The sequence below is a fragment of the Tympanuchus pallidicinctus genome, unplaced genomic scaffold (genome assembly GCF_026119805.1).
Source record: "Tympanuchus pallidicinctus isolate F22 unplaced genomic scaffold, pur_lepc_1.0 scaffold3, whole genome shotgun sequence".
Lineage (NCBI taxonomy): Eukaryota > Metazoa > Chordata > Aves > Galliformes > Phasianidae > Tympanuchus > Tympanuchus pallidicinctus.
Window position 1 is genome coordinate 1,758,472 of NW_026294747.1, and position 12,926 is coordinate 1,771,397.

The following is a 12,926-nucleotide window of genomic DNA, read 5'->3' on the forward strand; positions in this document are numbered from 1 at the left end:
TACAAAATATTTTTGTAACAACATGGAGGACTTTGATTTTAGTACCTTATAAGCATTTGGCTTTTTACAGTATTTCAATTTTAGGAGCTTTCTTTCCCTATTCTCCCTTTAAAAATGAAATAAGACCCTGAAAAATACTTGCCTTCCTTTAAATAAGGGCTTTAATGTTTGGGGTTTTCTCTCTCACAGCTGCCGTTTTCAGGCGAGATGCCTTTTGTAAATGTTCAGTATTTCCATTTTGACACTGGCTTTATGAATAGCAAATATAGGCCAGTAATCGAGAAGCCCTGTAGAATTTTCCTGGTTTTCAGATGTAGAAAATCACCCTTAGGTTGTTCAGAAACTATATTAGGCTGCACAAAAACCATCCAGCGTCCTTGTCAGAAAACATCAGCTTGAGCTGCGAGTGACAGAATGCAGAGCTTGCAGTGTACCTAGCGCTGGTGCAAACATCTGAGCGGCCAGCTCAGCCTCTTGTGCACGGAAAATGGCTTTCTGTGCGGATGGCAGAGGGGTTAAAATTCATGCACAGGGTGCTCGAAATCAGTGTTTTCCAGAAACTTTTCCTCAGCCTTCTCGAGGGCGCAGCACCGCTCATTAGAGCCTCGGTGGTTATCTGTAACCCATAAGCCTTGTTTTGCTGGCTGCTTACTGGTGCATTTAATAAAATAAAGATCACTCAGTGGTGCCGTGGGCAGCATGCAAGGTGATAGCCATATTTGCTTACTGTAAATACAAGAGAAAATCACACACAAACCGGCTGTAGTTTTGACAAGTATTAAGATCCCTCTTTACATCTGTACTTCTGTACCAAAGTGCAATTAGTTTTCCTCGCACAAGGATTTCTGTTTATCTTATTCTGCTTGATTACTTGAGTATAATCGCACCGTTTGCTTCATTGCTCCTGGTAGTAAGCTCCAGTTTAAAAAGGGGAGGATGAGTGTGTGTAAATATACAGGATTCTGCTGTAAGACTCTCTAATTTATGCATCTGGATGACAGCGTTTTCTTATTTTTTTCCCCTCCTTTACTTTTTCTTTCCACAAGGTTTGCTTCATGTGCATCAGATTCCTCGGCTTAATAGCTTGATCTGTGATGTGTCAGACACGAAGGACCTTGCTTTTAGATTAAAAAGGAAGCAGTTCACCGTTGAGGTAAGAGAAGCGGTTTTGTTTCACTATTTAGAACCCAAAAGGTGGAGCTAATCCCGTCTCTTATGTTTCGTTTTGTGAAATGCATGAAATAGGCATCGGACGCTGTAGATTCTTTTCGTTACGTTTTTGCTTTTCCGAGCGGTTTTACAGAACGCTGCCGTACGCCTTCTAATTAAAGACGTCTCGTTTGCCACGCTAAATCGGTCTGTTATAAATAGTTTATTTTGGTTTAAAATGTACATAGAAAGTAGGCCACAACCTTCAATAACAAAGCGTGACATGTTTCTAAGGATGTCAGGAGCATATTTAATTAAATGTTAATGACTTGCTCTTACTTCTGTTAGTGGGTGGGAAAGTAGCTACATGTTATTACCCCGGTAGAGGGATTTTAATGTATAATGCTGCCTAAAATTGTGTGTGGTATGAGGGATAAGTGTCCTTATCAGTATTCAGAAACCATTTTCTTTGCATTACTGAAATCACCTTTCGCTCTTTTATGTCATTTTAAACACAGTATCATTTACACTAATGTCCTTAAGTAAATTTCCTACTAAATTTAAACTTTTTTCCGTGACCTTTATGCAGACAGTCCTGATAGAAGGCAGTAATACAAAAGATGTATTTCATTTTAATCTTGCTAAAGAGCAAATGAACACAGCGCTATTAAGCAATTAGAGCTGATGTATTTATTAACCAAGTAATGCTTAGAGATGGGAGATGGCTTTTGGGGTGATGTGATAGTCATCGGTACAGTCTGGGCAAATTTTTTTTTAACAAAGACATAAAACAGCCAAGCATCCCTGACAAACCATTTTGTTTAATCTCTTTTCAAATGAAAAGCTCTTAAGCAGGCCACTTGTCTTAACTGCTTGAAACCATAAAAAGAGAGAATTGCCACCAATAAATTAGCATATTTTTTACTCCATCACCAAATGATGGTCAATGTGGCTTGGCACTGCTTTGGTGTTTGGGACTTCACCCTTAAGTGACCACTTTGGCCCTTATTTGACCCTCTGCCCTTTTTAGCTGGCCACTTGATAAGGTAACTTGAGGGTTCCCTCTCTTCACTGCCCCCTCCCCTTCACAATTGCAAGTAGCCCTAACCTATAAATCATTGAAAGGGCCCTATCAAGTGACAAATTAAGGTGCCCTCCTCCTAATTAATGGTCATCAATGTCTTTAATTATCTAATCCTATTGAGAGCAGTTAATAGTTAATCAGGCAGCCACTTCTTCAAGCAGGTCATCTCTGCATGCGTGCCAGAAGTTTCCCAAGTAGAGGTATCCTCTTCAAAAGCCACTTAGAGGCAAATACATGAAGGAGGGCTATTTTCCCCAAAGACGTTCATTTGTAACGTTTCTCATTTTCCAGCGAATGCAGTTAATGCAACCAGGCGTTGTGAGGTATTAAGCCATTTTAGCAAATGCTTGGAGCAGGACATTACAGGCAGAAACTTTAGTAGTCTGCAGCTGATTTTAAAATACAAATGTTTTTGCTGCTTTTAGAAGTGCAAAGAAGCACACAGTGTCATTAGGCAGCGCAGGAAAATCACAGTAGGGCTATAAATTAGAAAATTGTGATTCTTTCCACTTTGAATCCTGACTAAGAATATATCTTTTCTGTGTGTGATTCTAATTCATAATGTAACTTGAAAGGGGGAAAGTGTGGAGGGGAACTAAACAGGGGGCTCTGTAAAAGGAATGTAATTAGCCATGGGACGGAGCTGCTGGGAACGGCTGCAGTGGAACTCTCGGAACAACCTGTTGCCCCAGACGTGTCCATGACCCACTGGAGTAATTTCTCTCTTCATTGCTCAGCTGCAGCCCTTTTCAGTTTTTGTTGGAGATATGCTTTCCAGAAGTTAAACTGACTCAAACTGGTACTTTCTGAACTCGTAAGATCCTGACCACATTTCATTACTCCAAAAGTTTTTCTTCCTTATACTGGGAGAGGCAGACTGCAGTGAGGCTGAGTGGAGCAATGAGTCCATAGGAAAATGGGAGCAAGGGAAAATTGAATTAAGAAGGGATGTGAATACAGTCTTCTAAAACTGGGTTCTGCAGTTAGAATGTGATGAGTCAGCAGTCAGTTTTGTTCTGGTGTAGAAGCATGAAGCTGCACAACAGCCTGCATTACACGCACGAGCATGGTTTATATAAAGTGCATCCAAGTTTGGGACTTCTTTCGTAGCTCAAAAGCAAGTTTGAAATATATTTTGAGTACGTAGCAGTTTTTGGAAAGCGACTGCTTAGTTACGTACTCAATTTGGGTTATAATATTGGCCTCCTTCAGATGCCTCTCTAAGATGAAATTGCTTAAGAAAAGTTCGAAATACATGACTTCTAATAGCAAAAATTTTTTCCAACAAGTTTTTGTCAATAGAACTTTCTTATTTTATGGTTTATAATGAGGGCACGGGGCATGGATTTTCTCATGTCTGCATCACCAGTTTGTCCCTCAACAGTACCAAACTTTAAACGTCAGGTCTGTTTTATTAGACTTCATTTCTGTGGGAGGGACTCTACCTCATTATAGCCTGCAGAATCATTTAACTGTTGCAATCTTTTTTCTTGCATCTTCATCACAATCAGATTGATTGAAGCGTATTGTAAAGGGTGGGGATTTTTTCACCTGATGGATGGCAGTGCTTTTTGCTGGGTAGTTATGAGTGCTCATTTTCAATTTTTGAGGTAGACCTTTCCCAGGTGCACTTCAACCCTTATGGTAAAAGGTGCAGTAGCTGCACCCGGTTTTCCCAAATCTTCGTGTTAGTTAATAGCTATATATTAGTATATGCAATATTATCAGCCACCAATCTTATGTGCATGCCTCTTTAAAGGACACAATTTTGAAGTTAGCCTGTCTAATCCTATTTCTTCCCACTTTGGAATCTTAATTAGAAGGAGATAAAAACCATCATTTGACTAAATTATTGTCTTGAATCTGTAGCAAAAGGTATAATCCGCAATTGGGCCAATTAGTGTACCCCATAGTTAGCTATGCTGAGGCAGGAAACTTGATTAGATCTGACACCAGCCTAGTTCCCACTGTTGTTTTGCCAGGTATGATGGTCAGACTTCAAAGGGCTTGAGGCATCAGCAGGGCAAGGTTTGGAGGCCAGCTTAGGTCCGGTCGTTAATCTCTCTGCTAAAACCACAGCAGCCCTCGCACAAAACAAGCTTACACGACACAATCATGCGGTATTAAAGTTTGGGTTGAGTCATGCCAATTTGCCTTTGATTTTCTGATGATTGACTAAAAGATGGCTACATGACTAGACACATACTGAAAGTTTACTGATTAGGTAAGTTCCCCAAATATTTGAAATATTTTTTGATTTCTCAGTTAAATGATATGACAACGCATTCATCTTGACGAAACTTTTCGGCAGAATTGTTCCTTAACTTCTTTTTGCTTTTTGCTGTTGCTGTTGCTCAGAGTGTAACTTTTATCAACGCTGGATACATTTTGTAGAAGCATTATTCTCACCCTTTCCTTTGGTAGAATTTTTTTCATGGTTGTGCCCGAGCCTCCTGTATCAAAACCAAAGGGATCTGTCTCTGATTTTTTCACTCCTAGAATGTCTGAGGAAGCGTTGCCTGTCTTTGTTATTTAGGCACAATCGCTCACAAAAAGGGAATTTCCTCTTAATTATTTTCCTCCTAAACGTTGAGTTAAAGTGCTGTTCCACGGCTGTGATTACATAAGTGTTCCTTTCTTTTGCCTTCTGATTCGTTGAAATATTGCAGTAACAGTGACATGTTTCCATTCTGAGAAAAGCCTAAGGCTGCTTTAGTATTATTCCAAATGATTGAAATTGCCATCTTGCTGACTTTCCCTTGGGCAGCTTAAGGCCTGTTTACTTTTGTATTTGTTTCACATGTTCCCTCTGAGTTTGGCTGGCAGGACATCATTACCTGGTTTGACAAGACAGTTGGAGAAGATTCATATTTGATTAACTCCCTTTCTTACTGTCTGGTCAACGTAAACCTCCAGAATTTTGTGTTTAAAGTTAAAACCGTCCATAAAGTCTGATAAATGCATGCAAAAATGAACAGATTTTTTGGAAATTCCTGAGTTTTGCTTGAATTTTTCAATCTTCAGGTAGCAGTCAATTGTTAATAGTAGAGAAAATAAGCTTTTACTTACAAGCTGCATATCGTTTGTCTGACAGTTATTACAACTGCTGTGAAATTTTCATTTTTATTTATTTTGAAGAATTCACAAGAGCCACATGGCAAAAATAAGTAAGTTTCAAGAGCATCATGTACGAGTTCAGGAGATTCTTTTCTGAGAGATGTTTCCTAAGAGGAAAGGAAGAAAGTCAGCAGTAAAGGGCTCCTGTGGCAACCAAGCTGTAGCTTCTCAGTGGTAGGCAGATACAACATGGCACTGTGGAGCACTCTGACTGCAGTGCATTTTGCCTAGAGTCAGTTGTCAGAGTAAAAGGATATGTCTTTGGAAGGAAACATCAGCACAGAAAGCAGCAACAGGATCTTTATATAATTAAAAATAATTGTATGATTCCAAAGGCATCGTAATGATGTTCTTCCTTCATCCATCGTTAAAAGCGCTGTAAGAAAATCGGCGAGCGAGATTGAGTTGTAACTCCAGATAGTCATGCACATGTTGTGTTTCCAGCAGGAAGGAGGCTTACAACCCTTTTCCTTTAAAGTGGTAGATTTGGCAAGTAAAACCAGGAAAGGTGCTGTATCTTCCATTTTTTATTTCACACAGACTATACTGTGGAAAACTTCCTGTTAGAGAACTAGAAGTGCAGCTAGCCACTGCGACACGCTCCTCACCAAAGGAGATTGATAAGCCCAAGTCAGAAATGATATCTGCAGTGTTTCAGTGTGCTGTTGATGTAGCACGAGCTCAGTTCTGATTCTGTGATGCGCTGAACAGCAAACTGTGCTGCCTGTAACATTTCACAGTTATTCATTAAACGCACCAAGGGCAAGTGTGGACTTAGTGGTTTGGGATTATTAGTGAGCTGCTTGTCCTGGAGGAGCAAATCACCCCTGTCACCAGTACATATGGGATCAGCATATTGCTAGTATACACACACGTCCCATAACAACAAGCAGAATTAAGTGTGCGCTGTAATCCTGGTGGCATCACTTTTTTAGGCTTCTTCCAAGAAGATTTTACTTGAAGCAGCCTTTGCTAGTGGCTCTCCGTAATCCTGGTCATCTTTCACTAACTCCTACAGAGTTGTTTAATGTTGAAGTTAATGAACTATCTTGGGCAGTATTTTAATGAAAAGGATGTGAGCTTGAGAACTCTCAGAAGGCAGAAGATTGGTTTATTAGAAACTTAAAATGATAGTTATGTAGCAGTTATGTAGTCAGTAAAATATGGAAATTAATTCATGTTGGCTGGGATAAAGTTCACACGGTGTAACACAGAAGCTAATGTATACTACATGATGTATGCTGTGATATTGGGATCTCCATGTAAACAACTCTTGGTATTTTAGAGTCATGCACTGAGGACATTACGAGTCTTGCCCTCATGTTAGGGCCTTGTAAGCTCAGAGTGGAACCTGCCTGTATCAGGCTTGAGACTGCCAGGCTGCCAGTGCCTGTGGCATGGATGAAACCTTGCAGGTAATTCCTGGTTAAGAACAAGACAGAACTATTCTGTAGCATTACAGAAAGTGAATTTCTTTAACTCTCTATGTAATAACATCCTTCAGGGCCTCTCGTCACCATATATTTGAGAACATGGGTACCCATGGGAATTACACTGAAAACTTTTCTTATTCCTCATCTTGCCTAGAACAGCAGTGTCATACCTGGCAAACCTCTAGTGGATGTTCCACTTCAGCTCAGGGACACTCATCCAGGGAACTCAGTGTGTTAAATTAAGCTTTCTAATAGAGAGGGGTAAAATATTTTAATAACATTGAAATGAAATTTATACTAGTCAGACCATTTTTGTATTGTATTTTCCTGACCATTTTTCCCATGATATTAATGAAGACATTACCTTAGGCTTATTCAAACAAAAGTCAAAATAGTAATACTTGAAGCTCTTAAATTAGTAATACCTAAAAAATACTTTCCCATAAAACTGATTCTGTCATAATTCCAAGCTCTGTTCTGCATTATTTCTTCTAGTAGCCAGTTCAGGTTCTCTTTACCTGGTATGGTGTACTTCACTGAATTGTTTTGTCAGATGCTGTCAAGCCAACCTACCATTGTTAAAGAAAATCAAACTAAATCATTTTGGCATGAGCCTTCCAGGAATAAGGCGCAGAATATGAAGGGTTTGATGAAATCAAGGATTTGATTTCAATATTGTAAAAGACTGCCTGTCAAAAATGTATTACATTCTTTCAAACAATTTTGAATAAATAAATGTGTTTAAAATTGTGACAGTACAATTTAGATAAAGTTTTGGGAGATTATTTTTGAATTGTAATAACTTGAGGTAAAACAGTACTTGGAGTGTTCCTACCTGAAAAGAGGAGAATTTCTGAATTCTAATAGTGCATAGAACTGAAATCAAGTAATATGTTCTATACAAGGTATGGAATTTCAGAACACTTATGGCTTGTGAATATGTGAAGAGGTTTAGTTTGAAATCACCAACTTTTTATTGTGTAGGTTTCGGTATATGTTCTGAAGATGAATACAGGAAGGTGCCATTAACTTTTAGACTGCAGATGAAGATTGTACTATCATGACATTTATTTCAAAAACTACATTTATTTTATGGGTTGTTTGACATTATACAAGTGTAACATGAAGGTTTCATTCAATTTTTCAGAACTTTAACATTTAAATCATAATACATCTGCAGTTCCTTGCCAGTAGACTAAGCTCATATATGTTTGCATTTAAATAATTACGTTGTTTAGAAATATTTATTCCATAATTGTGTTGTCGCAGTGGAAGAACATGCAACAAAGCCATTAATGCAATTAAAGGTCACTTGTACATATTGTAATGGACTGCTCATTCACAGTATCTGTGATAAGGGTCAGCACTGCAGCACGAAATGGATTGGCCTTGTTCAGTCTGTAAATAAATGGGTCAATTTGTCTTGTATTTGCCAGACAACTGAAGTAGTTGACATATTCCCTGTTTTTTCACACTAGAAGAAAGGTAGGCTGAAGAGATGTTTTCTGCTGGTTGGTAAAGATCAAAAATTCTTTTATTTACAAGTGTTCGATTTTTGCAGTAAAATAGTGCTTTTTTAAGGTCTTGGATGTGTTGAAAAGATATTAACCATCAGTATTTAAGAAGCAAAAAGAGCTAAGCACAGTAGTTCTCAGCAGGAACTGAATGCTGTTTTCATTAAATGTTCTCTACAATGCCACCAAATTTGAATAAAAATGTGATATTTCATAATTGCATGGTACTATCACTCTACAAGTGATAATGGATTCAATCCTGACGCTACACAGTAAAATATATCTCTGGATTCTATATGTATCTTTAAATGCAGGAAAATAAAAATGAAAGTCACATTTTCCTAGTCAAAGACCTGTGTCATACCTGAACCTCCCTGAAATGTGTTGGTGCATTAGTTCAGAACTGTCACTGAAAGAATGGGAATAAGATAACTCCATGGATCAGCGTCACAGAGTTGGGCAACCATCTGTGTCTTCTTGTTTTAGGACAGTTTATTGTATTTCTGATCTTCCTATACAGAGAAGGGACTCTGTAAACGAGGAAACTGTAAGACAGCCTCATCTGGAACCTGAAAAGGGTTAAAATGTCATTTTGTGGGAAAACAGCGCAACGAGGCAAAGCATTTGCTGCGACTAGTAACAAGCTTAATGAAACAAATTCTAAACGTTTTTAATTTCAAGTTTGAAAATTCTAGCTTAAGGGTTAGCATTTCCAGTCTTAGGAAAAGCTCGACGCTGATTTTCAGTGTTACCTCCTCCAGAGTAAAAGTTTGGATTTGTCTGGCATGACCAAGTAGCAGTTCAACTCCTTTCCACAGCCCTTCCTCCTGAAGAAAGTGAACAGTAATTATGTTGTGTAAAATAACTAAAACTTTGCATCGGTGTGCATAGATAAATAAGTAAATAACGTAATCTTTGCTGTCAGCCCAAACCAGCCATAAGCTACGTGACTTTCAGAAAGCAGCTAGTGACACTCTATGAAAATAATTCATATTAAATGCCTCATTTCAGATATTAAAGGCTTGGGAAATCCATGTTTTGTAGCTGGTAAAGAGTTCGTGGGATCTTCTTTTGTCTCGCTTTGAGCCTGTTATAACAAAAATTATGGAAGGATTTTTACTTGGAGATGCATAAAATTTGTATGATCTGTGTGTCGCAAAGTCACACAAAGAGAAGATAGACTTGTATTTTCTACCTAATGAACTACAGATCTTTGGGCACACGAATTCTCTGCACAAGAGAAATAAATTCCTGTTTGCACCTAGAAAGCTCTTGCTATTCTTAAAATAACCTAATTGTTTAATATTTAAATCGTTAAGGTCTTCAGTAATCCTTGCTAGGCGTCACTGCATTCACCTGTTCTGAAAAAGACTTGTGCAGGAATGCTGGAGGTAGGCAGCTTGAGCGTGATTTTAGCTGAATCTTGAGTGCCCTGCTAATTCTCCATCAGGCACCTGGAATATATGTGGGCTTTTGACATAGGGCCTTAATTACATAATTTTTTTTTTTAAACACATGTGATGTGCTTGAATAGTAACTGCACGATGACTTCACTTGCCATTGGCTCAGAGCTGTGATGGCCCAATAGGCGTAACCAAAGCAGCAGCACTCCTATGTTCCTAGTCAAGGCCGACCGTATTCCAGCAGAATCTGATTTTTGGATGTGCGTTCTTACTTGCTTTTAGTTGTGAGCCAACAAACAATTAGATGAACAAGAGGAAAATTTAGGCAGGGTGCACTCACAATCAGCCCAGGCAAAGGCTCCTCCTGAAACCAGACGCATCCTGTAACTGTCTTGACATGGTGTAAGTATAAAATAAACACAGCGACGTTTTATTTTCAGCTCTTTTATTCCATGGTCTTTGTTATCTGTTGGTTGCATCTCTTTTCTGATTATTAGCTTTTTAGTAATGTGCTCCTTAATCGATAATCACCGTGGTCATAGACTCAGGCCTGCAATCTGAAGCCCCTAGGGTAACAGCATATGCCTCTTAACCAGTACTTCTCACCTTTTGGCATAGGACTTTGTAATACTGTGTGAATTGCAGGTTTCCTGTGCTGCTTCAAATGCCCTTTCAAAAACCTTTTGCTACCAGAGAGTAATGAGAGGAGCTATGTGAGCTATGGCTGCTGTAATGTAAGGAAGAACGGTGCTGCTTCTGGGATGAGTGCTATTAAGAGACACAAACAAGTACTTAATGTGTAATTCTTGCTACTGTTTAAAATAAGGGATTAATAAGAAGAAAATGTAATATTTGTGTTTAGATCTGATCCTCAGCAGTGCCATAGCCATGGGCTGTTTGTGTTTGGTCTACATCATCTAGACTAAAAATAGCCTTCCTGTCATCTTATTGGCAGAGGTTTAGCTACTCCTTTAATTCTCTTTAAAAATGGATAGAGAGAAAGACAGCATAAATATTGAATATGTGCAGATATACCAGTAAGTAACTAGCAGGAGATTCCTGACGCTTCGAAAGGCTAAATGGATATTCAGGTTTTGCTCAAATGAAGAGGCATTTTGTAAATGAGGATCACTATTAAATGTATTAGGCTAATCTTTATTTCTGCTTTTGTGATTATTTTTATTTTCATCTACTTAGCTTTTATTCTTTTTAGGTTTCCTTTGTATATTGATAAATGACTGATGAGGTATTTTATTTCTCATCAGTTAAATTTAATTTAAAGCCACATTATTTCGGATTTTTTTTTTCAATAAAGCAAGTAGAAGGACAGTCAACTACTAACTGCTAGAATATTGTGAAATAATCAGAAAAATTATGAATTTTATGGATTTGGGTTTTTTACATCACCTTAGAAAATAAAGAAAGAAAGAACTGGCTAGTCCTCGTTCTGTCTTCAGAAAACATGAGCTTCTTCAGAAGATTTCAGGACAGCAGTTACAAGGAAAGAAAAGGCACAGTTTTGTGGTGGGCTTTGGTCTCTATTGCATTTTTCTTGATCTTAACAGGATATTCTGGCTTCGAAAAAGCCACAAGAATTAGATTCAGATTTCTCAAACTCCCCTAAACCTACAAAGGAAAGTTTTTGCTGTGTTTGTAGAGTAATGCTTAAAGGTAGGACTGCACTGAAAGGATTTTGTCAGTGGATTACTTATGTATCCTTCTAATAAGAAGCACATTTTCCTGCATAGCCTGAACAACAATTACACACATGGCATGAGCTGAGCTCTTCTACTCCAGTCCTTTTGCCTCTCACCTACGCCCACTGTGGTGTGCGTATGTATCCTCTCTGACATTATTCTGCACTCCTGGCTTAGGAATTACCTATATTCACTCAGAACACGAATGCCTGGCTTACTTTATTGCAACATTTGGGTTTTTTTTGCTATCTTTGGTTTCTGGAGTTTGTGTTTTGAAAATTTTTATTCTGCTACCAATTGAGTTGATCCAAAAGATCAGAATTTCTTGAAGGCAGAGTAGGAGAAGATCTATTTGAAAGTAAGTTATGTTAGCTACTGATGTTATGGAAGGTTGTTGGTGTCGTTTTGTGAATCAAGAGACACTTGATGTTGCATTTTTCACATTAGAGCACCCAAAGGAAAGTGGGTAGTTGCATTCCATCTGTTGTCCATGCATTTCATTAGGACAGCCAAGGTGGGTTGATCAGTTTTCAGAACTGATAATCAAAGAGAGCATTTCTGGGAGAAAATTGGGCATAACTGTTGTCATAGATGCATTGTGGAGCCCTGGTAAAAAACGTCTATAGATGTAGCAGAATTTGTACAAAGCCAGTGCTCAGTCAGAATTCATATTTTCATTGTGAGAAATACCACCTTTTATATGAAGCCTTTAGTTAATGTATATTCCAGTGATTTTACGGGTGTTTTTAAAGGGTGTTTTTTTGTCCTAAAAAGAATGAATGTGACTCCACACAGAATTATGTTCCTAAAAGATTTAGTGTTTTCAGCATAATAAAAATATTATAAAAATACGTCCTGTCTTGAAAAATCAAACCAGCTATTCCTGTTTCAAGTTTCATCTAATACATTGTTCTGTATGGCTGTATGATAAACACATTATTCCTTGAACAGGAATTAAGAGTAAAGCTGCCAGGAAGGGGTTTTGTTGTCAGAGTTGTTCCCGCCTCATGTTTTGTAAGAGATTTCATGGTCCCATTGTAAAGAGTGGATGATTTAAAACGTGTTCCCAAGATAAACTTTCCCATTGTCATTAATGAGGATGGATAATACTGAGTGACAAGTGCATTAGGAATGACACAGGAAGAGCTGTTAGATTTGTCAGAGCCTATCACTTCAGGCAATGAAACTTGAGGACATTCTCTTTTAGCAATTTTTTGCTATTTATTAAAGAGCCAAGACTTGTGATTGCTCACACAGGTGGATTTTACTGTTTTGTTCATTAAATATTTAGGTATCTTCGTAAAGGTCAAGGTGATAAATATTAGCACTATAGTCCGCTGCAAGGAGTTCTGCAGGGTACTTTGCTTAGAAACAGTTCTGCAAATCAAATATACCTTTTATTTGTCTTAAAAGTGCTTATTTGGTGAATGATTTTTTGATGTGCAATATTTTGACTGAAAGGAATATTTAACATTATGTAATAAGATGTGCTCTAAAATATCACAAGGCAGCTTCTGGGATAGAGCTTT

General features: G+C 38.1%; 1 protein-coding gene across 4 annotated transcripts in view; it reads left to right on the forward strand.

The window, feature by feature from the left end:
- The window catches only part of ELP4 (elongator acetyltransferase complex subunit 4), a 124,193-nt gene that overhangs the window by 53,082 nt on the left and 58,185 nt on the right, over positions 1–12,926 (forward strand). For all 4 annotated transcript variants that reach the window (XM_052692465.1, XM_052692466.1, XM_052692464.1 and 1 more), the window contains one exon: positions 1,047–1,153. In XM_052692465.1, coding sequence (XP_052548425.1) covers positions 1,047–1,153 — 107 coding nt within the window. The remainder of the gene's footprint in view (positions 1–1,046; positions 1,154–12,926) is intronic.